We start from the raw sequence: 25,402 nt of genomic DNA on the forward strand, positions 1-25,402 counted from the left end.
CAGCAACTCTGAACTAATCCTTTCCTATCTCTTGGATGTAATTCATGGAGTTCACAGCGATTTTTCTCCTAGCTGTGATTAATTTTATAAACCGGGGGTGGTAGTGTTTGTGAATCAGGTAAGGAAGAAGCACAAAGATACAATTTTATGTTATATTGCTCCAGAATTACAATGTAGCTAAAATATGTGTTGTACAACAAAGCCCTCAACATTTTGAGAATACTTTTCCTTAAGTACTTTTATCTATGTGATAAAGACAGGACAATGAGATAGAACATAACAAAAAATTGTCCTTAATATTTTTTAATTACCAAGGATTTCAGTTATAGGGAAAAAAGATATTTGAATGCCATATTGCCATTGCCATATTGCACAATTATTGTCAGAGATGAGAACAGTTATGTGGTATGGAGATTATAGTGGATGTGTCATTTGAATGGCATTTCAACACAAATTAAACTTGTGAATTAATGTGAACTCATATCTGAGTAGTCCAGACATATTTTTGGATTTTTTTTATGCCAGTTTATTTTGTGGAAGGCACCTAATAAGTGTATTAGGCTATCTGTAAATAGGTGATTTGTTGTTCAGTTAATAAATTAATACAGTTTTATAATAAGAGTATATGAAAACTTTTACAAGAAAATGTTAACATTGGTTTGCTAATTTAAACCCATAAGTACTGTAGTTAAAACAGTTTATCTTAATTCAGTTTGTTTAGAACCCCAAAGCTTTTTTCAGTTCTTAGGGTATTCCATTGAAAGAGTTCAAACTATGCAGCACAACACTTCTTTTTGCATGGCTGACTTGATTTTCTGAACTAGTATGCATTAGTGTGAACATTTAATGCTACACAATTTTTTCTTGAATGGTAAAAAAAGAATTCAATTACATTGATAAGTTAATTTATACTACTTAAGAGTTCTAACTACAACAGTTACTGTATATCAAAGCTGATATGAGTGTTTTTATTCTAGAAGATTTCCCAGTTTTTTGAAGCAGATTTGAAAAGTGAACTAAAAAGTGTCTATCTGATTATTCAAGCTTCTGATGCTTGTGCAGAACTAGTTTTACTGACTTTATGGTCCTTTGCATGGAATTTTCTTAGTACAAAATGTTTTTTTCACTACTTTCTCACAGGACTATAAAACAAATTCCCAATCTAGCATATAGTCCTCGTAATTTCTCATGCATGTACTAACAAGATCTCACTGTATTTCAGTAACATACAAACACTCTTCTTTCCTGTGATTTTCCATCTTCAACAGATATAATAAATTCATTGCTCTTTTCATTCTTCTATTTGGAGATTTCTGAAATTTTGAGAGATTAAGAACATAAACACACATACACATCACATAATTAAATTGTGGAATTCATTGCTAATATGAAGAACAGTTACAGGAACTGGGCTTGGCTAGTATAGTGAAGAGAAGGACCGGGGAGACATGATAGCAGTGTTCCAATATTTGAGGGGCTACCACAGAGAGGAGGGGGTCAAGCTATTTTCTAAAGCACCAGAAGGCCAGATAAGGAATAATGGATGGAAACTGAACAAGGAAAGGTTTAACCTGGAAATAAGGAGAAATTTTCTGACAATGATCAACTAATGGAACAGCTTGCCTTTGGAAGTTGTGGGAGCTTCATGACTTGAGACTTTCAAGAAGAGATTGGACTGCCATTTGTCAGAAATGGTGTAGGGTCTCCTGCTTGGGCGAGGGATTGGACTAGATCAGGGGTCACCAACCTTTTGGACCTCAGGGACCACCAAACTCATAATTTTAAATCCCAGGGATCACTAATACGAATTTTGACTGATGGTAGCTTGCTGACGTTGGTGGGAGAGGGAGGAGGGGGAGAGAGGGGGGGAGATATCTGATCTAACCTCCCTACCTCCTTCTCTCTCTCACACACACAAACACAGAGAGGCGGGGGTGGGATTCAAATTTCTTAACCAGTTCTGTGGGTGTGACTCGGTAGTCATGTGATTAGCTGGTCATGGCTTGTATGTAAATACTATAAATATTTATGTAAATATTGACTTTTTTATAAAAAAAGAGCAACTTTTACCCAAAATCAGGCAAAGCAGGCAGGCAGATTGAGTTTTCACAGAATCAGATTCACTCAGAGATCGATCTTTCTGCCATCAACTACCTGAGTCTGCACTGAATAATAGAAGCTTCAGTCCTTAAAAGCAGAGCCGAAGATCTAAAGTTTAGCTAGAAAGCAAGAAAACCAGTGGTTTCCTGCTTTTTAGCTAATTAAATCTCCAGGCACAGCAGAACAGCTGATGGTTGAGAAAAAAAAGAAAAGAAAAAATAGCAACTTAGCAGGCAAGTTTGCCAGGTAAGGAGTGAGTGGGCGGGGAGGGTTCCCATGGGACATGTGGGCAGCACAGCCGTGTGTTCCCATGCAGCCTGGTTTAATTGCTCTGGGGGGTGCTCTGAGGTGACATTTCTCTGCAGACCACCAAAATTTTCTCGCTGCCACTGGCGACCACTGGACTAGATGACCTACAAGGTCCCTTCCAACTCTGTTATTCTGTAATCTGTAATAGTTGCAATATGTAATGTTATATGGGAATGATCTTGGAAGATGGAGGGAAGAAATGCTATCCAGGAGCAGAGAAAGAAACTCAGAAAGGACAATCTCTAATTTAATGTACAAAGGGATGGCAGGAGATTTATACTTTCAAACTTGCAAGATTCTATTAGTGTACATTACAATAAAGTAGAATTAGCTTATCTAGTCTGTCTTCTGTCTGATCTATTTGAGAAGGCTAACACAGTAGCATTGAACAGGTTTTTAGTACCTAGTGTTATTGATGTCTATTTACTAATACCTAATCATAATATACCTTAATAGAGGTTCCTAAGAAGCATCAATGGATGGAAGCTATTGCTTTCTGACCCAGGTTTTTGAGTTTCAAATCCATTTAATCAGCATTCTTTGACACTGTTATTGACTGGCACGGTCTATATAATATGAAGGCACATTAATGTAAAACAATGTCTTCAATTTCCAGCCTTGTAAGCAGTCCCAAAAGGATAAAGAATAATAGCCAAAGGGGGGAGGAGAAAAATCCATCAAAAAATAGTCAAAGGAAGCAAAGAAAATACAAAACAAATTTTGATGGAAATAAACATTGATTTGACAATGGATGAAAAAGGCTGAACAAGAAGCCTTCCACAGAATGGCTGGAATTAAAAGTTGAAAATAATATATTAGAGATTGGTATGGAAATAGTAGTGATATTTAGAAGACTGGTATTGAAATGCAAATTACAAATATTTGTCTATTTGAAGAATACAGTTATTCCCCTATACAAAGGAACAGGTATCGAGAATGAATGCAAGAGGTTAGTTTGTTAATTGCGCTTGGGGAAGCTATCTGAGGAGCTTTTAATTGCATGGGCATGAGTGGTAAGTAAAATGTAGACATTTCAGTATTTATGAATGTATAGATAGTTCCCCCCTCCTTAGGTAGTCACTAATAAATGTATTGATGTAAGAAAGAAAGCTTATTGTTGTTTATATATAATTTATAATAAAATGAACAGACATCTTGTATTTGAAGTTCAGAGTTGGTTGGTAGATGCAATGGGAATAATATATGTGTTAGAATAAATAGCTCAACATTGGTATAGGGATTAAAATAAAAGATTTATGATGTATGTACAGTTAAATGTTTAAGGAAATTTGTAGGGACACTAGAGTTGTATATGTACTATTTAATATGACAATTTATCTAGCTACTGATCTCACAGTTGTAGTACAGCATTCTGTGTATGATTAAAACCAAACAAAAACCTCAGCAACAATTAATAAAATAATGGCTAAGGACAAACCCAACTCAGATTATAATAAGCAGAAATCACATTGATAGCTTGACCTGACTTCCAGACCCCATACCCATGTCTTTAAAGACTTAATAAAATGCTGTAGGATTGATGCCTCATAAATCTTATGATATAAATCTTATTATATACTCCAGAAAGCAGACACTATTTTAGAGCAGGCACAGTTTCTGGATCCACTTCTTACCCTTTTTCTGCAGTTTGTATAATGTTGATTATCCCAAAATGGAATAGCTAAGTATGTGTGCATATGTTTTTTAAAATAGAAAATAAGGAACTGTGAGTATACAAGAAAATGAGTTTTTTTTAAAAAAAAATACAGGTGATCCTTGACATATAGCAGTTCATTTAGTAATCATTCAAAGTTACAACAGCACTGAAAACAGTGACTTAGGTCACCTGATTTCCTTTTACTGCTAACTCTCCAAATAATTGCTTTCTCCAGTGAATTCCCTGCATGGCATGACCAAAATAATTGAGATGCAGTTTTGTGATTTTTTTTTCATCCAGAGACATGTCTCTAGTGTTATGTACTCTAGTACTTGTTGGTCACCTTTGCTGTCCAAGGAATACATGGGAGCTTTCTCCAGAACCACAGCTCAAATGAGTCAATTTTCTTTCTATCTTCCTTTTTTAAAGTCCAACTTTCACAACCATAAATAGCTGAGGGGAACACATTAGAGTACTACATTTGGTTGCTCATTGCTTTTCAATTCATTGACAGTTGAAAAGCTTTCCACTGCTCTAGCAAGTTTCTTGCTTTCAAGAAACACCAGTCCATTTGTTTTCCTAGTATCTTGTCCTGAATAATACAGTGAAATCCTCAGATTGGAAAAAGTCATTGTCTGACCAGTGTAGCTCACTGACATACAGGAGATTAATTTCCAACCTGATCATTTCTCATTTGACAATATCTAATTTACCCTGACTCATTCCATGTGGTCATCCAGTGTATCTCTGTAGAATAGAGATATTTGCTTATGCCACTGGCTGCTCAACAACTGGGATTCCTATTGTCCTACCATTGGGCACCTTACCTGACATGGTTGAGATCTTTTCCATAACATTTTGTTGGCAATTTTTTTGCATATTAGGTTGTCAGGTTTTTCTCCAACCCTGTGACAGCTGCCAGGGACAGCAATTGATGTGGTTCTTGTTAACCGGGACAAAGTCCAATTTGATACAGGATTGTTTCTCCCATGAGCTGCTCAGAGCATCCAGTAGTGGGAGGTGCTTCAGTCTCTGCTTGTCTAGGCTGGGCTTAATTTGCGGAACACTCCTCTTCCTCCACGGGACTCCTCCCCAGTGTTCCCCAGTTTTGGCTCAGCCTCGTGAGAGATAGGCAGGGCTTTTCGTTACTCCTTGGCCGAAACAGGAGAATTCTTGTTCAGATTTGGAGACAGTCAATTTCATCTTCTAACAATTGCTCTTCCACCTACCGACGCTGCCTTTGCCAACTGGCGGTCGAGGATCGCATTATCACAAAGTGCTTCTTGCGTTCCTAAGTGCAGGGAGGCTTCAATTTCATTACGCTCTCCCTGCTAGCCCTACCCTTGCCATTGCGATAGCCACACCGTTTTAACATACAAGCAGTGTGGCTCTTCTCTCTCGCTCTCTCCCGAGTCGTATTGAAGTCTTTTCCCCAGAACTCCATTTAGGGGTGGAGGTGTAATCGCCTGGTTATTTTCACTCCTCCCAGCTGGTTTAGCCTTAAGGGAAAGCTGTTGAAGCTTATCCCTTTTTACAGCGGGAGATTGCTGCTGGCGCGCACGCCACAAATAACAGCCGGTCACCATTTTTGCTGTAAGGGGACTGCATGGCCGTGCTGAGTGCGAATTCAGTAGACTGTGCAAGGTAATCTTTATTCCAGATTAAGAGGTTTTTTACACAAAATACCCCGAGGAATCATCACAACCTCCTTTCTAACCTTATTCGAGGCCATTGTTAATTCTTGTTATTGGCTTAACCCTCACAGTTCTCCCTTCCAGCGGCACAACAGCGAGCACCTAGGCCAGCGTCCGCCTGTGCAGGGAAGCTGTTGAAGGCCTGTGAGTGATAATTTGGCCTGCTAGGCGTTCTCAATTTGGCTGATTGGGACATCCAAATTTGATATATATTTGCATACCTAAATGCTCTGATAATATTAATAATAACTATAATAATTCCAATATAATCATAATAATCATACCAATATAATACTAGCAATATCATAACAATAATAAATTATTGTTGAGATACGACTCAATTTTGAAACAGATATTCATATTTATATTTATATATATATATATATATATATATATATATATATATATATATATATATATATATATATATAAAGGGGTTCGATTTCAGGGCACCCTGTCCATCCTTGGCCAGGTCCCTGAGCCCGCCAACCGCCTACACAATATAGCATTAAACAATGAGCGTACTGTTAATTCTATAAGCAAAATGGCAGGGGATAGTGGTTCACACACCTCAACTTCAAGGGGCAGGTCTAAATCTCAACACAGTCCTAAGCAAAAAAAAAGGGACTTCTAAGGCATCAGAAAAAGACGCCAACAGGTGCCACAAGGCACTGGAAAAACAAATATATAAGTGCACACAGGAGGCACACAGGACCTCTCAAGCTTCCTCACCCCACAGTCCAGAGCCATCCTCCTCTTCCCCCTCTCCTCCCCCCAGATCTCTTCCTCTCATCCAGGTGCAGCATGGCCCCCCAGAGTCAACAGGCCCAGTCAACTCAATCACCAACCATGCAAAGGATACCCAAAGTGACGTTCACACCAATGGCTGCTGGTCTTCGACAGGAACAATCTCTTCCAGATGAAGTGCCAGAGCGAATGAAGACCTGGATGGAGATGGCTATCCGTCAGGGAATTGCAGCAGGCCTGCAACATGCGGTTCTGACCAGGGATTATGCTGCACCCACTGAGTATGATTCGCAATCAGTTCGATCATTGACCAGGTCGGAGCAACACTATACCCTGGTACAGTTTCAAGGGGGTATGCTCCTCCAGGAGCTGCAGGAGGAGGAGCAGGAGGAGGCGGCGGAAGAGGTGGAACATACTGAGCAGATGGAACAGAGTGAATCAGAATCAATAAATGATACTGACCCAGCCATGTCAGAAGCGGATCCCTTAGAAAGGGAGATGTCTCAGAATGAGGCCTTGTTCCCGACCAACCTTATTCTGGCCACAACTTTTCAAATCTCTCTTGTTTAAGGACAAAAACACTGCGTGCCTGGACAAGTCGGCCCCTTCTACCATTCCAACTCCGTCAGAGGAGGGACCAGAGGATCTCATCTTCAACCAACCTGTAGTCGAGGTAGATGTGATTCCAGTCCCTCATGTTTGCAGACCTGGTACAAAAACAGTGGGCTTCTGTAGCAGTGTACCTGGCCCCCACGTGTTACGACAGGAAATTCTTTAATTTGGCCCCAGATTTCTTAAAATTGTTGAATACTCCCGAGGTAGACAAACCCATTGTGAGATTAGCATCCTCGTCCTCCATTCCCAGTGAGGCGCTGGAGGCATTAAAGCCAGAGGAAAAACAGGCCAAACTAGCCCTACGCAGGGCCCATCAGTCTGATGCATGGGCCATCAGAGCGGCCACGGCTGCTTCCTTCTTTACCCGTTTTTCCCTTAGATGGCTCCAGCTATTACGGGAGCATGTCCCCAATTCTAACATTAGAGCACACCAAGACATTGCAAAGCTTATAGCAGTCACTGAATTCTCAGCTGATGCAACCTTTCATGCAGTTAAGTTTTCAGCCAGAGCCGTTACTTCACGTCATAGCACGACACTTGCTATGGTTAAAGAATTGGCAAGTGGATATTAAGCATAAATGCAAGCTCGCTTCATCTCCTCTTGCAGGAGACAGACTGTTTGGCCCTTCCCTCGATCCGCTACTTATCGAGATTCGAAACAAAAAGAAATTTTTACCTTCCCTTTTTTGGAAGTCAGACCCTAGAAACCCTCAGTCCTTTCGGAGGGGATCCTTTTGGCCCTTTTATCAGGGTCCATTCTCAACCAGATACCAGAGACACCCACCTGCAACAGCCAGAGAGGTCAGACTTTGGGGATAGGAACTGAAGGGTGGCCAATCCAAGAGATCTTTCCGAGGAGTGGGAAATAGGTCTTTCCAGCGTCCAAGATAACCCCATGGACCCGGCTCCCATTGGCGGCCACCTTAAATTATTCGCGGACCAATGGGACTCCTCAACATCTGATTCCTGGGTCAGAGACACAATCAGTTTTGGCCTCGCGCTGGAGTTTCAATCCGCTCCCCCAGACTTCTTTATGTCATGCCCTCTTTCCAGAGATCCAGTTAAACGAAATCTTATAGAAACAGCATTCAGCACCTACTGGACATATGAGCCATCCAACCAGTAGCTACCGACCAATGAGGGCGAGGTTTCTATTCACATCTTTTCATTGTTCCCAAAAGTTCAGGGGGGTGGAGAGCAATTTTGGATTTGAAATGTCTTAAATCAATTTTTAGTATATCACAAATTTAAAATGCACACCCTGCAATCTATCTTACTTGGTATCAGAAAAGGAGACGTCCTTACATCCATAGATCTGATGGAGGCGTACTTACATATTCCCATTCGGTCTTCCCACTATAATTTTTTACAATTCTGTTATAATAATCTCCATTTTGAATATGTGGCTCTTCCTTTCGGACTAGCATCTGCCCCCAGGACCTTCACAAAGGTTCTCGCAGCCCTCACTGCTCATCTCCAGCGTGTCCCCATACAACTGCAGTGTTACCTCGATGATATCTTAATTTTGTCATCTTCTGTTCATCAAGCAGTCATAGATACTCAGACTACATTACAATCCGTACAACTACACGGGTTCTCAATCAACTGGGAAAAATCATTTAACACCTTTGACTCGATTAATCCATCTGGGCGCAGTCATAGATACAGTGGAAGGCAAAGTTTTCCTGTCACCAGATAGACAAAACAGCATTCATCAATTAGTTGAGATCAGGGTTCATAAGAGGGTGTCCTTAGCTGATCTATCAAAATTTTTAGGCAAGATGATCTCATGTATATCTATTATTCCTTGGGCCCGGCACCACACTAGATCCCTCCAGTGGTTCCTGCTCCCGTACCAGTGATCTGGCCGAAGCAAATCCAAATACAAGGTCAAGGTTCCATCACAGGTCCTCATATCTCTCCTCTGGTGGACCAGACCAGCCAAAAACAAAGGTTGTCTATTCAAAGAGCCCCACAGACTTACCATCACCACCGATGCCAACCTGTTTGGATGGGGAGCTCACTTTCAATCAATCATAGCCCAAGGCCGCTGGTCCTCCATTGAACAGTCATGCAGCATAAACTGGCTGGAGCTTCGAGCAGTACACCTGGCTCTCCGCAGTTTCCTTCCACAGGATGCAATCAACACATATTAATATTGACCGACAATGTAACTGCGAAAGCTCACATAAATAAATGGGGGAACTCAGTCAAAACACCTCATGCGAGATGCGGAGCGTTTGTGTCGTTGGGCAGAGAGCAACCTGATTTCCATCAGAGCAGAACACATTTCAGGACTGTCAAATACACAGGCAGATTGGCTAAGCAGAGCCATGATAGATCAAATGGAGTGGCACCCCCATCTGACCCTCTTTCAAGAGGCGGTCAGGACATTTGGGCAGCCAGTGGTAGACCTGTTTGCTTCTCCCTCAACGTTCAGCTCCTGAGATTTCTTTCCAGATACCCCTCGCAAGGAGCAGAGAATTTCAATGCTTTCCATTGCCATTGGCTCCCGGGACTTCTGTACACATTCCCACCACTTCCACTGATCCCCAAGGTTGTCCAGAAGCTGCTTGATGATAGGGTGGAGCTGCTTCTGGTAGCTCCCTACTAGCCCAGACGGCCGTGGTTTGCAGACCTCCGCAGTCTATCTATATCACCACCATGGAGAATTCCACCAGGCGGGGTCTTGTTAACCCAGGGACCCCTTCAACATCTGGACCCTCAGTGGTTGCACCTGACCATCTGGAGGTTAAGCGGAGTCATCTGAAGAGCGAAAAGTTTTCCAACAGAGTTATCGCCACCATCCAAGCTGCCAGATGCCCCTCAACAACTCGCATCTACAATGCCACGTGGTCCAGTTTCTGCAAATGGTGTACCAAGTCTCAAATTGATCCCACTTCTCCATCTGTGGCTGAAATCCTAGAGTTCTTACAAGATGGGTTTGACGGGATTATCAACTAATACATTGAAAAGACAAGTGGCGGTCTTGGTGTCAGTCGTCACTTATGAAGGTCTCCTATCCACGTATAGTGTTTCCTTTGAGCAGTCACAAACTTATGCCCGCCAACGGTTCACCGTTATCCCACTTGGGACCTTAACAGGATCCTTCTTGCACTCACTAAGTGCCCTTTCGAACCTTTGCAACCGTCAAGTCTCCAATTTCTGACGTATAGTTTTTCTCGTAGTGATCACCTCTGCTCATTGTAATTTGGAACTGGCAGCCTTGTCAATCAGACAAGATCTTTGCGTCTTCCATTCCGATCAGGTCGTCCTTCGTCCTGATCCTACGTTCATACCCAAAGTTAATTCAGCCTTTCACAGGGCACAAGAACTGATATTTCCTAATTTTTGTCCCAGACCATCCCAAGGGTTGGAATGACAGTGGCATCGGCTGGATGTGAGGCGAGCATTGCAGATACATATTCACCGCACAGTGTCTTTCAGAAAAACCGGAGCTTTATTTGTGTCCTTTCAGCCCAACACTCAGGGATGCAAGGTCTCATCCTCCACAATAGGCTGTTGGCTATGGGCCACAATAGTGAAAACGTATCAGACTCAGTCACTACAGCTGCCCAGGGGCATAACAGCTCATTCAACAAGGAGCGCTGCAACATCGTCAGCATGTGCCATGCAGGCACCAATCACTGACATCTGTCGAGCCGCAACCTGGGCCTCTCCATCGCCTTTCATTAGGCATTATAAAATAGATGTGTTTGCATCAGCTGAGGCGTCCTTTGGCAGAAGGGGTCTGTGATGGGTCCACAGGGACCAGGAGGGGATTCCAAGACAGACGGAGTCCCTCCTGTAGGACAGGCCAAGTTTTGGTATGTCCCACTACTGGATGCTCTGAGAAGCTCATGGGAGAAAGGGTGTTGGTACTTACCTGATATGCCCGTTCTCTTTGAGCTGCAAAGAGCATCCAGCCCCACCCTCTTTCTGTCTGGTGGGATCCTGTTTCGGCCAACAAATTTTAGCATATTAAGGGCGAGGGTGTTTGTTTCTCTCATCTTCGCCAAAACTGGGGAACGCTGGGGAGGAGTCCTGTGGAGGAGGAGGAGCGTTCCGCAAATTAAGCCCAGCCTAGACAAGCAGAGACTGAAGCACCTCCCACTACTGGATGCTCTTTGCAGCTGAAAGAGAACGGGCGTGTCAGGTAAGTATCAGCGCCCTTTTTCTGTTGTCTCATTATGCTAATGAGTTTGTGGATACTCTTAGTCTGGCTGTCCAGTTGAGACCTGTCTAGTTTGGGTGACCCTTCTGGTATACTATCTTGTGATATACCTCCAGCATAGCTGCCAACCTTAACAGAACACACAAGCCAAGGGGTATCCATATAAAGGAGAAAAATAAATAAGTAAATAAATCAATTAAAGGAAAACTGTAGCATTATATCTGCCAATAGTTAACTTTATAGTGTTTCATTCCAACTATCCGGTGTTAATAATTGATCTGACAATTTTTCTCTTATTCTGAAAAAAATTGTTTAAACTGAATATGTTAGTCATTTCACACTAAAGGTTTCATTCATACTTATCCTGGTTTGATGTGATTACTGAATAAACTATGAATATAATTAGTACTATATCATACTATGATGAAAAATATTCTAGTCATTTGATGGAATCATACTTTAATATGAGAAAATACTACCTATAAGCCAAAAGAAAAACAGTTGAATTTAAAACTAGATGTACTAAATTAATTTTTAAGGAACATTCACATAGTCACAGAGGTACTCAAAGGGCATAAAACAAAAGTTAAAAATGCATAGTAATAAAAGAAGAACCAACATGATAAAACAGTGTATGGTGACATCTTCATTCTAAAGACTTCTTCATAAAATAGATTAGGAGTAGAGTAATTAAAATATTATTTGATCACTTAAGACTGAAATAACTATGTTGGCCCTTGTTTATATCTAGTGTTAGATTTTCTTTGCTCTTATAGATATTTAAATAGAATTTTATACATTTATTCTGGTCATTCCCCTGCAGCACTAGATAAAAATGTGCTTAGAAATATCCTGTACAGTGAAAATGTTCAGTAACAGTGTTCACAAATGCCCAGTGATGGCAGTTGTGTTTTAAACATATCCATTCCCACTCCACATACCTTAGTTATGTCAAGACTGAGTTACTTTAAAAAAACTTTACATAACATTAACTTTAAAGAATGGTTGAAAGTTGAAAGTGATAAGATATATACACCCCTGATCTATTATCAGTATTATAAGTACTTTGCTATATGAAATACTAGCAGACACTTTCTTGTTGATTTTTCTCCAGTAAACACATTTTTATTTAGGCAAATTTGCCTACTATTGTAAAAATAGTAGTAATGGCATTCCTCTTTAAAAATATATTTCCATTTTATTTATTTATTTTTATCTCACATTTATAAATAAATAAAAAGGGAACACACCTAATATTCCTTTGTCTTCCTATTTTTCTCACAACAACCCTGTGCAATAGCTTGGCCTGACAGAGAGTGACTGACCCAAAGTCACCCAGCTGGTTTTCATGGGTAAGGCAGGCCTAGAACTCAGAGTTTCTAAGTTGATGCCTTAACCTCTGGAGTCTAGACCAACCTATTGCGTTGTGATTGAATATACAGTAATTTATAATAGTCATATCTTAAGTGTTGCTTGAATAATATATATATTGTGTGCTTTTCTTTAAACTAGGATCAACTGCACACCTATTATACTGTTATGTTGCAAGATGTAATTGGAAAGACTTTCCGACTTCTGGGGTATACTATTCAGTATGGGTGCATAGCCCATTGTGTTTTTGAATATCTTGGAGGAATTGTGATGGTAAGTTAAAAGAAGCTAATTTTGATGAAAACAAGTATATGTTAGCTTTCAGTGTGTTACTCTAACATTAACATCTTTGTATCAATAATCTCAGCAGATGGCAGCATCTTTCTGATATGGCCTCAGCTCAGAAACTAATAGATTAGGCCTGCTTAATAGTGAAATGAAAAACTAGCTTAGTATGAAAACTTAGCTATATGGGAAGTTGAAAAAATATCCCCAAAGAACCAATAGAGGAGAATATTTCTCGTGCTAGTTGAAATAAAGGGTCTTGGGTACTCTCTGAGCTTGTTTTCTTGCAGACATTTCATTACCAGAGCAAGGTAACATCATCAGTTGCAAGTAGGGACTGAGGTTTGCTCTCATTTTATGTTCCAGCACAGGCCTCTCAAACTGGCGGCTCGCAGGCTGGATACAGCCTGCGGAGACCACGCCCACCCTGGCTCTATGAAGGCAAAAAACATCATGTTACATCACAATACAGCCAGCGATGCGATCAAGTTTGATACCCCTGTTCTAGCAGCTTGCCCTATCGATGTTGGTGGGAGTGGTCTTGGTGGTTCTTTGATTGGGCTGTTTACTGTTAGCTTGCTTGGCAGTTCCTTGATATCTCACTCACTTGAGAGATGTAAGTGGTGAGAGGAAGAAGTAAAAGGGTTAATGATCATGGATTCGTGTTGAAGTAATATGTAGGTTAGAGAACAGTTTTCTTGTAGAGCTGTCAAAGCTCATTTCAAAGATTGTAAACTAGCCACTTCTCTAGTAAAAGTCCAAGAACTTTGGAATCAGAATCCATAAATATTAATATCTAACTTGTATACTTAAAAATACAAGCCCTCTAAGCTTTTGCATTATAGTGGTACCTTGGTACTTGTTAATTGGTTCTGGGAGGCACAAGTACGAAAAATGAGTACCAAACACATTTTCCCATAAAGAATAATGTATTGGCCATGAGGCAACTGACACAAGTTTTAGCTTGCACATTGAGTATCAAACAAACAAGTACCAGGATATTTTTTTTTGTATCAAAATGCATTAAGTACCAAATTTGATGAGTTTAAAAGCAGTCAAAGTACTGTTGTATATTGTTAGTAACATTAGTTTAAATTAATGTGATTGTTTTTTTGTTAGCTACTAACAAGTATATTTTGGAGTCTTTGAAATAATTTGGAAAACTTACTTTCTTTGTTTCTTTCTTTAGTGTACAGGACCTTCAATGGAGCCTACAATTCAAAATTCTGATATTGTATTTTCAGAAAATCTTAGCAGCCACTTTTATCGTATTCAGAAGTACGTTGCTCTATTTTTTTATAGTTTACCTGAATGCTTTGTATGCTTTTTGCTAAGGAACTTGTTGCTACCTTTATCATTTTCTGTATTAGTATTATTCATACACTTTCAGATCGTCATTCTACAAAAATAAAGAGTTAACATTTTATGGTTGATAGAAGCTTTCTTCACCATACTTTCATCATGCTTATTTAAAGGTTATCTTGTCTTACTTTGTAATGGATAGCTAGAGATTATCATCAGGATGCAGTTATCGCCAGAAATGTAAATACCATTTTTATGTTATCCAAATACTATTTTATTAGTAGTTTATGGAGTACTGAATGTGTGCATAATGCTGAACACTATGATAAAAATCTGGATTGCATGCATTAAGCCAAACATTTACAATCAGATGCTTATTGCTGTTGGACAACAATTCAAACATAGCTTGTGGTGAATCACAAGAGTTAAAAGTAACTATGAAAATGAAATAGCTACGTTTCCAGGTATAAGCTGATGTCCTAGAAGTCACTGGAGATTTGTTTGCATTTTAAGTAAAAGTTTCTTCTTGCCAAAGTCTCCATATGCTCATGGAATCAAAAATTTTATCTAGTACAGGTCCCCAACCCCCAGGACACGACCCACTACTGGGCCAGGGCCTATTTGGAATGGGGCTACATGATAGGCTGGCCAAAGCTACGAGTTGATCTGTGGGCAGGCACATACTGGCCTCTCCCCCCCCCCGAAGCCAGGCTGTCAAGCCGCAAAGATTGGGGACCGTTGATCTAGTTTTTTGGTTGGCAGGTAAAAACAACTACCTTCCCATCTGTCCTCTAATACTGCAGCACTGGAATTCTCTTATTCTATAGAGTAAAAGCAAAATAATCTGAAGTACCTGAAGGATGTGGACCTCATTAGAATAACCACATACCTGATTTGGGGTGGATTTTAAATTGTGTTTTTCACTTAACAAGTTGCTAGATGCTGACTTTTCCTTATGGCCTTTCCGTAGAGGTGATATTGTCATTGCAACAAATCCAGCTGACCCCAAAACTAATATTTGTAAAAGAGTAATGGGCCTGGAAGGAGAAAAAGTCTGTACAAGCAATCCCTCAGATTTTATAAAGACCCACAGTTATGTAAGTATTAATTTTGCTTTCAAATCTTTCATGATTTGTAGTGGCATTTTTGTTTTCATGCCTTTAATTAAATTTCATATACCATAAAGGAATTTCCTGCATTTTTCTCCTTATAGTTAGCCTTTTGCAAAGTTTCTTTTGAACCCTTCAGAAAAGAGCTGAAATACAATACAGAGACTGTAGTGGAAAGAAAAACATGAACAGAAACAATCTTGCACCAGCACTGTTTGGCAGTAGTTACAATCTTAATGACAATATGAAACATCTTACTATATTAAGAGTTATATCTTTATGTCCTGGTTTCTTCATATGACAGATGTTTAACTTTTAACTTTTCCAGTCTCTTGAGTTATGTATAATGTTCACCTTTCACTTATGACCATCTAATTACTGGAGTGGTTTTTGACATGAAATAATAGGCTGATCATTGGATGGGAATTGGGAACATTGTAGCCATCCAAAATCAATTAAGTAGTTGGGCAGATTTAGTTGTAGTCATTATTTTGTAAACCAGAAACTACACAAAAAAATTAAAGATTTATCTTCTGACTGCTGTTATTAATAGATGATTTATTGGAGGGTTTCCAAATGTAGTTTCCTGGTAGTGACATGAACAACTTGGCACTTTGCTGACAATGGCTGGATTTAATACATAGAACCTTGTATAAAACATTATTTGAGTGGACAGGATTGAAGGAAAAATGTGGAATACATGTGTAGCATGTTGTTCATTTTATAAATAAATATAAAGCAACATTTTACTGATGATCAGGTTTGAAAAACACATCTGTTCTTTTAAACCTTGTTTTAACCTCTTCCTTCCAATCATGAGTTTATTATTATTTTCTTTAATTATTGTGGACTCGTCTTTTTTTAACAGTTTCACCTGTATAACATACATTTGATGAAGTTAGTTCCCAAGACTTAAAAGTGTTTCTTGTTCTTCTATATACAACTTTTTAATATATAAATTTAATTTATATAAGTTTAAATCAGTTTTATTAAAACATTTGTAGGCATAGGATTGAAAAGTAATTAATAGCAGAAGATGTTAAAACATACATCAAAAGTTCAAATATCTAATTTGATTTACTCTAAATCAAACGATATTTACATATTACACTCTGAATAGCAGGGTTCAGACATTAAATACATTTTGGAATATTTTTGTTGTTTTATATTCTTTTGCTCTAAAGCTTAGTCTGAAAATTGTGTTATGGTTGAGAACAGGTCTTATTCAAAAGTTTGTGATAACTATAGATTAATTAGCCTTTAGTAGTCAATATTTAATAGGATGTGGATAAATTGTTACATTTTGGAAAATAATCCAATTTAAATTGGAGCTGAAGCAAAATTTTAAAAAATTATCTCTTAAGAATCACGTGATAATCACAGTTCTTTAAATTTGCAAATAAAATATGTCCTTTCTCTAGGAATAAAACCCTCTAAATTCCAGGCCGTCCAATATGTGCACCTGCATCCTTCCCCTCACCTATGCCTTGTGAACAGTGAGTGAGTAGGTTCTTTTAAAAGGAGCTGTACAGGTAGTCCTTGACTTACAACCATTCATTTAGTGACTATTTAAAATTACAACAGCACTGAAAAAAGTGGCATATGACCATTTTTCACAGAATCTCAGGATTTAGGATTGGATCACAGAGCCACAATAAGCCAAGTGGTAGCAGACTACTATCTGCAAGTCTTAGACAGGATGAAGAATGGGGTTGGGAGGAGAATATGGAGAGTCTTATTTTTCCTGTCTTACACAGCCCCAATGTTACATAGAGTGGCTGAAGAAGGGTGGCAGCTAAATGAATGGTACTGAATGAGGCAATAGCTGAGCAGAGTGGGGAGAAAGCCTCAGAGAGCCAGAAGAATGGCAATTTTGGTCAGAGAACTGCTTCTGGAGAGCCTCCAAAAATATGAAAGCCAGAAGAGACCAGCATTGCAAACAATCCAAATGATCAGCTCCAAACAATACAGATATTGCCCCATATCTATAGGTGCAAAAAGAAATCCAGAGAGAAGCCAGATCTGAGCAGTATTATACTTGACCATATCACCTTACAAACAGTAGATCCTCGATGAATGGACAGGAATGAAATCAGACACATAAGACAAGTTTATACAGTGCTGTTTATTACTACATAAGCTTAGTGCAAAATATATTTTCAAGATTTTGAAATTAATATAAGAAATACTCCTGAGGGAAAGTTTTGATGATGGAAAATAAACAGATGGTTAGAAGGGACTTCAAAAGTTGATTCGAGGGAACCAGCGACTTAAGTAAAATTAAATGAGAAACAATCCATTAATACAATGAAACAATACTATTTGACTATAGAAGAAATTAAGGTTATTTAGGAGCAATATACTCAGAAATTACTTGTTTTATACTATAATAGAGGATATAAAAGAACAACAGCTTCTATTGAATAAAAAAGAGGCCGAGTCTGATTTGAATGTGGATCTGAACTTTTTAAAAAGCCATATTATAAAAGTGACACAGAAAAGATGATATGATGAATTTACAATGTTTTAATAATTAAAAAGGATATACAAATAATAAAAAAAAATTATTTGGAACGTTTTTTTTAAATCTTGGATTTACAAAAAGGATGGGTTAAACTGCTAAAGCTGATCCTAAAAGGAGATAAAGAGAAAATGATAAGAAATCAACATATAGGATTTTGACAGGATTAAAGATCAAGCTTTTCAAAATTAAGCAGGACTATAAAGTGAAATTTGACGGGGATTAAAATATGTATTGGTATGTTGTTATTTCTGATAGCCATTAATGAGAATTTTTTTGGGACCAGGACCAAATGACAAGGTCTTAAACATTTATTTATAAGTGGGAAGAGATTTATTTTATTTCTTAAAGAAAGCGATTGGATTATAAAATGGATTTCTTTGAAGGTTAAAATATGTATCTCACTATTTCTGGTAGTTCTCAAACTTTTATTGATCAATACTGAAATATGCATTTTTACAATTTAATTAATAAGGGAAGAAGAGATGTTTTTTAACTGAAATATTAGAGAAGGCGTTACTGAAATGATTTATACTTTTCTGGAGGGTGGGGGAGTCATCTTTAATATATATATTTCTATCTCTTTGCACCTTTTTATACTTTTCTGTTTCTAGTAATATTTGATCTTTGTATTTGTAAACTTTATTAAAATTATTTTGACTCTAGCCGTTCTGTTAACTCCAAAACTGAGCCAATCCTTTATCCTTGTCCATTATTGTCCTAATGCTATCCATTTAATTCCTGGAGGCTGGTTGCCAGATACTGACATTTTCCCAACATGTTTAATGCTCTCTGGTTATGTTGGATATTGTATTTTGTCTTCATGATTTACTAATGCCTTTGTAATAATAAACCCCACCCCTTCTCACACACATCATCTGGCTTTTTAAAAGAAGGTTCTTCACGATATTAGGAATGTGTTAGTAGGGCTTCTAGCTGATTGCTAGTGTTTGAAGATATTTTATTTTATAGATTTATGTAAACCGCTTCATTTTTTTTTAAAGGTAATGTGTTTTAAAGATGGAGCAATATATTGGGGAGGATGTCTTTCCCTTGGGAGAACTGTGGATGAAGTTGGAGTTGGCATTTGAAACTGACTTGATGTTTTTCTCCAAGAAGGATGCAGGGAGTCAGTTCTTAAATATATTTCCATCTGAAAGCACATTTAAGCCTGCCCCTTAAGTTAATATTAATCATACTTCCCTTTTGCTTTTGAGAAATGTATAGTGTAGGGATAGTTAAATACCTGAATCGCTATCTCAGAGCACTAACAGATGCATGCATTCCTGTTTAGAGGATAAAGGGAGTTTGGATTTGTGTCCTCCCCTTCCAACACTTCAGAAGAGCTAGTTTGTCACCTCTTTTTGTCTCTCGTTCTGCCTACCACTCAACAACCACTCCTCACTCTGCCTTGTCTTGCCATGATGCAATGTGCGCACGACTCCCCCTGCCCCTTGCATACACGTGACCCCCTGCATGTGCACCTCACGCCTCTACATGTGACCCCTGTACCGCATGCCTCTGCGCATGTGCATGCAACTCCCCGCATGCCACACGCATCTCCCATGCACGTGTCTCCCATGCATGCATGGCAGATATCCAACAATCAGCTGGCTGGCGGGGGTGCTCATGCATGCACAGTGGGGCTCTTCCTGGTGACTTCTCATGTGCTGGCATAAGTGGCTCTCTGTGCCACTTCCAGCACGCATGCCATAGGTTTGCCATCGTGGTTCTAGTACTTGTTTTCTCTAGTTTCAAACCACTTAGCTGTTCCATCCCCACCAAATTTTCCATTTTTTCCTCTTGTTCAGTCCAGTTCTTCTCACTTTGCCAACCTAAATTTCCCTTCCATGTTTCACCTCTTCCTTTCATTTTGGTCCTGCTCTCTGGGACAAGGAGGAATCTTTTTTTTTTATTCATTTATTTTAGAAGTTCATCTCTGAGTTCTAAAATGTTTACCTTCACAATAGTTTTAATTGGCTTGTAGTTATTTCACTATATATAAGTCCAGGACCTGTTCTATTTACTACAGCTGTTGTGTTAGTATGATTGATATAAAGGAGCTTTTTTTAATGGCTGAATCCCTAGCATGTTGTTCATATGCGGTCCATATTAAAAGGTTTCTGTCACATTGTAAGGTCACTTATTAATTTTTAAATTATAAGGACTTGCTGGTTTGTGATGGTCATTAATACAATATTATGTGTTGTGAATCCTGCTTGCACATAGAATGAATTGTGATATTAATTAGAACTTTGACAAGTCCTCTCTGATAAAATGATGAGATTATTCGTAATTGATGTCACAATCAATTACCATTTAGTTCATCAAAAGCTTACTAACTGGTCTAGCCTTAGTGCTGGCCTCAGGATGTTGATGAGTGTGTGGCTGCCCTGCTAATGCTATTACTGTGACAGTAGAGCAAGATTTTCAGTCAACATCCTAAATTAACTCTTTTAAAGTCTATTAAAGAAATGAATGTCATACCGGTCCAACCTAACATCTCCATTTGGAGATTTTTGTCTGTGTTGCGGTGCTTTGGGGAGCCTATGACAGAGTATTTATTGGATTTCCTCCCCCTGAATCTAAAAGTGTAAAATTATTCATTTGCTGCAATTGTATAAAGTATGAAACTAGACTGTATTAATTGCACTGCTTTTCACCTACATATTTGTTCTTTAATTTTAATATTTCTCAGGTACCTAAAGGACATGTTTGGTTAGAAGGTGATAATCTCAGGAATTCTACAGATTCCAGGTGTTATGGTCCTGTTCCATATGGATTGATAAGAGGACGGATTTGCTTTAAGGTATATTCCTGCAATCTAAAATGTGTTAATTTAACAGTTGTTATAGTCTTTGGGCTTAAGCTATGACAATGAGACATGTTCATTAGCTAGTGAAACACAGGGACCAAGGTGTTAAAATGTTACAAAGAACATGATCTTCTTAAACGAGATTGTGTTTAAGCCTTTACACAGTATTAGTTACATATCTTCCTATATAAAAATATGGATGCACATACACGCACACATACATACCCACACACACCATCTCTCCGTCTCTCAACAATTGGTTTGATTTTCTCTTTTCACTATAAAAACAATATGTTAAACCATCATTTTTTTATTTTGCAACAAATACAACAATGCTAAATATACTAGTTTGGACCCAACAATTCAAACAATAAGGCTTTCCTTCCTGCTTCCCAAATATTACAATGTCTTCCTTGGTAGCAGCATATGATGTGATATATAGAAACCTGCCTTATGCACACTTGGAAGGTTTTTTCACTTCCACAACAGGTACTAAAATACCACTCATTCCACACCTTCAGCGGCTCCATTGCTTGCTTCTCTTCAGTTATTCCTATGCTGACTACCCTTTTCTTTAACCAGTTATTGATTCCTAAGAGGACCTGAACTCTTAATTCCTTGTTTGCTTAGTTGATTCAGAAATCCTCAGTGAGGCATTTGCTAAAAGCTTTTCAGAAATCGAAGTATAAAATCTTCCAGATCAATATTTACATGTTCACAGTGTCAAATAACATAAATGGCTGTAGAATAAGGCTTTTCCGTATAGAAGCCCGCCCTCTCTTCTTCAATATTAGGTGTAATATGCTTTTAGTGTGATGGATCATTTTATAAAAATGCTTTTATGCCATTCCCCCCTAAACAGAAGACTTTAATGATATATTTTAAAAAAATATTTCAGCTTCTTGCCTCATTCTGGGTATATTTGATCTGCATTGTTTCTTATACAATTGTAGTTTGCTGGTTAACTCATATCTCATAATATTTATTCCTAATTCACCTATTTTGTTTAGGTGAATGTCTGCCTAAAGATACCAATGATTTTTTGATGCATGCAGAAAGAGAATAAATCCACCTTAATAGTCATATATACATCTTAAAAGTAATGATAATTGATTATACATATTCACATTATCTGAAATGAGTGGCCCATAAGGTTTTTCCATGGACCGGAGGGGGTGTCATGTTGCATGCTGTTTGGTTCCTGTAGATGGGGCTTCGCTTGCTTGCACGGCCCAGTTTCTGGCATGCCGTAGCCCTATGCCGGTCCATGGACTAGGGGTTGGGGACTCATCTTAATTAAAATATTTAGCCTTAACAGAAAAAACGTGAGAAAAATAAACCAATATAAACATTCTAATTTTCTGAACTATCTTATAATGTATCACCTGAAATCTTGATCAATCACCATTGAGTATGTATTTTTGCCATGACGTGTATCCAGAGAAGCAGTAGGCAGAGATTGGAACTACAAATCAATCCAGATAATTCCAAATACTTTATTAAATAAACATATTTCATTCTAGAAATTCTCCCAACACTGTAGTTTAAGTGAAGAGCATATGTAAGTCTTACCTGAGCTACTAGCCTGTTTAAAATGTTCAATTCATTGCATTAATACTTCAGCTCAAATAGAGAAAAGCTAAGGGATGACTGATGCTCAACATGTTAAGTAACTGTTTGTTTTATTTCACAGCTTTGGCCTTTGACAGATTTTGGGTTTCTGCGTTCAAGTCCCAACAGTCACAGGATTTGTAAAGGCTAATTGGTTTATGTTATCATCTCTTTTTTAACCTTTCAAATGTGATTTATATTTTTTTATATTCAATAAATGATGTATCATGATTCAGGATTATTTGTAATTTAGTTTTAATGAAACAGAGAGCCTAAAAACTATCATCACATACCTTTTCTTCTGAGAATTTTCACACACATCCAACCATTTGGAATGCAACAATGAAACAATTTGAGATTGAGCTATTCTTTACTATTCCAGCTATTTACAATACCAGCCCACATTGATGTATTTCCTGGAAGGCACATCAAATAATTTCTATAACTAGTGAACATGTATCACAGCTTACTAATGAAACATCTTCAACTTCATTTTTGGAAACAGTATATTTTCCACCACATCGGCATGTGAAAGAATAACAGCGATCATCTGTTGAAACAAAATAAACCAGTTTCAGTGATTCCTCATATATCACTGAAATGCTTATATTAAACAGAACCTGAATTAAATATTTAAGATAGAACAATAAACAATTTGTATAAGAAAGGAACCTATGGTATTTTATATTCCCACACGGAATGAAGTCAGGCAATACCCCCAAGAGAAAACGTTTTCAGTTGTGGTTGAGAGACGAGTTTGTAAATGCCTTGTGTGTTACAGCTTTTTGCTATTCTAGAAAGCCTGATAGCTAGAAGGGAAAAACATGGTAAAATACCCATACTTGAATCCACAGGTATGTTTACAATCACTTGCATATATTTACAAAAATCATTTTGCACTACTAATTGAAAGACTTTCTAAGTATCAACATATCAAGTCAGTTAAATATCACGTAGACAATAAATCATTACACAAAGCAATTTGCTGTACACCAAAACAGTATCAAAGCTGGGACAATAAAATAGAGCAATCAAAATGCACCAGTTTGTTATGATTAGAAAAGAATAATAAAGGGCAGCGATGTGATTACCAAGAACTGTTTCTTTTTACAAACTGTAAATTTAAATTACTTAAAAAGTATTTCATACAACACAAACATTTAACTGATGGAACGTGTGACAACAGGATGAGGTAATAGTTATTTGGTATGGATGCTTTTAAAAGAAAGCGAGACAATGCAATGAATGTTATTTCTAACACCTTCTGATTGACTTCATTTCTAAATGGAATCATCAGTTTCAGGGGTCACAAGATTCTGAATACAAGTTTCGGGGGTATAAACAAACAGCTGCTACCTCTGCAAGCTTCTTGCTTGCTATTCTAGCAGTGCTCATTTATACATTAATATTTCAGTTCACATATCAGGTGGTTTCACATAGCTTACTGTGATTCCAGGTCATATCTTCAAGTGAAATCTGAGTATCCACTGGACATCCTTGTTCTAACTCATATTCTATGAGAAAACAAAAATACATCATTTTCAGCAGCACTGTATAAGATAAAGGCTGTAAGCTCACAACAATATACTGATTTGTTTTCTGTTTTCTATTCATGAGCTCAAGAGGGAAAACAATATCTTCTTTCCACAACTGCTCTGTAAGGTAGCAGTGGACTGAGAACATGGTTCCAGGAAGTGGATGCAGTTCTGACAAATTTAGTTTTAAGTCATTTCTCCAAGAACTACTCATGCTTTTGATATGTAACACTAAAGCTCAACATTTCCCAGTCAATTATTTTTCTCCTGAAGCATGTTAGCACACTTTAGCATTTGTATGCTTCTCCTTCTAGCTATCATCAGGAAGAACAATACCAATGAACAATTTTTATTCTAGATATTACATAAAATAAGTTGATGAAAAATATTTCTTCTGAGACATAACCTTATAAGCATGTCAGATGTTTTCAACCACTGTATGCAGGTAAGTCTAAAAAAGACAGATACTTTTCTTTAAAATATATTTTTCATTTGTTGTCAAATGTTTATCTTTTTTTTTTAAATGTGCCTCCATAAATCTTTTTCTGGTTGCCAGCTCAGCCATCTATCTGACTGCACTTCTGAACACTGGTGGTGCAAATTGTATTAAGCCTTCATATCCAAAACTGAAAGACCCCTTCTCTCAAGAATAGTTAAACTGAGTGGGTGGGGATCAACAATCCACTAAAAATGTAAAACCTCAGCTAATTCAAGTAAATACCATACAATGAATCAACATTTGTTTTGCTGAAAAACAGAATTTCTATTCGTCTCACTCTTGGATGTCGTGTGTGTGTGTGTCCCATCTTGGTAATGTGTCCACCTGAATCCTTTATTTGTCATGAGCCTGGGCAGTTAGCATTTGAGAAGCTTTGATGGCTTCCAGAGGCCCTGCTCCTCAACTAATCCAATGTAAATTCTGGTTGAAGTTAAGATCTGATATTACTATCTCTATATTTCCTACTGTAAGAAAAACCATACAACTTTGTGGAAATTATTGGTCCGATCCAAAATAGGTTTAAACTGCAACATGTTCTTTCCAGTGCAATAAAAATTTCAAAAATATCTACAGAGAGTATTATAGTTTATCTTTCATATTTATATAAAATATTTCTTATGTTTCAGAAAGGACAGTATGTGCTAATAGGTGCAAATGTGCTTTAGGGGGTGTATACATACACACATACAAATACATCTGATGGAGTTTAGACATATATAATAAAAAACAGGTTGGTTAATGCAATAATAGTATGTGATATTAATAAGATAATCACAATTAAGAGCACACAAAGCACTATATAATATGCAAACGCGAAGTGAAAAATGGGGTAGTAGCTAGATAATTAACTCATAGTATCATTAACACTGGCAAATCTATTAACAAATTATTTGAGATTTACAGTATAATAATGGTTTTCTGACAGGATAATAGAGTAGTCTCTATAGAAGATGCAACTTTATCATTCACTGCTTTGCATATGTAATTACAATTTCATATTTTTAAGTGAAATCTTAGTTTAAGTATTGGGATTCCTTGCTTTCTCAAATTAATAACAA

At 37.9% G+C, this 25,402-nt stretch overlaps 2 protein-coding genes across 8 annotated transcripts in view; one reads left to right on the forward strand and one right to left on the reverse strand.

The window, feature by feature from the left end:
- The window catches only part of IMMP1L (inner mitochondrial membrane peptidase subunit 1), a 33,790-nt gene extending 11,242 nt beyond the window's left edge, over window positions 1-22,548 (forward strand). For all 7 annotated transcript variants that reach the window (XM_026706076.2, XM_026706068.2, XM_087921220.1 and 4 more), the window contains 5 exons: window positions 12,809-12,940; window positions 14,142-14,230; window positions 15,225-15,351; window positions 20,583-20,693; window positions 22,393-22,548. In XM_026706076.2, the coding sequence (XP_026561861.1) occupies window positions 12,836-12,940; window positions 14,142-14,230; window positions 15,225-15,351; window positions 20,583-20,693; window positions 22,393-22,461 (501 nt within the window). In that variant the 5' untranslated portion in view covers window positions 12,809-12,835 and the 3' untranslated portion in view covers window positions 22,462-22,548. The remainder of the gene's footprint in view (window positions 1-12,808; window positions 12,941-14,141; window positions 14,231-15,224; window positions 15,352-20,582; window positions 20,694-22,392) is intronic.
- DNAJC24 (DnaJ heat shock protein family (Hsp40) member C24) overlaps window positions 20,994-25,402 on the reverse strand; it is a 34,446-nt gene continuing 30,037 nt past the window's right edge. The window contains exons 4-5 of the mRNA XM_026706097.2: window positions 23,756-23,824; window positions 20,994-22,860 (exon numbers count right to left, since the gene is read on the reverse strand). Coding sequence (XP_026561882.1) covers window positions 22,739-22,860; window positions 23,756-23,824 — 191 coding nt within the window. The 3' untranslated portion in view covers window positions 20,994-22,738. The remainder of the gene's footprint in view (window positions 22,861-23,755; window positions 23,825-25,402) is intronic.

The sequence above is a fragment of the Pseudonaja textilis genome, chromosome 1 (assembly GCF_049901715.1).
Source record: "Pseudonaja textilis isolate UNSWEBS1 chromosome 1, rPseTex1.2, whole genome shotgun sequence".
Classification (NCBI taxonomy): domain Eukaryota; kingdom Metazoa; phylum Chordata; class Lepidosauria; order Squamata; family Elapidae; genus Pseudonaja; species Pseudonaja textilis.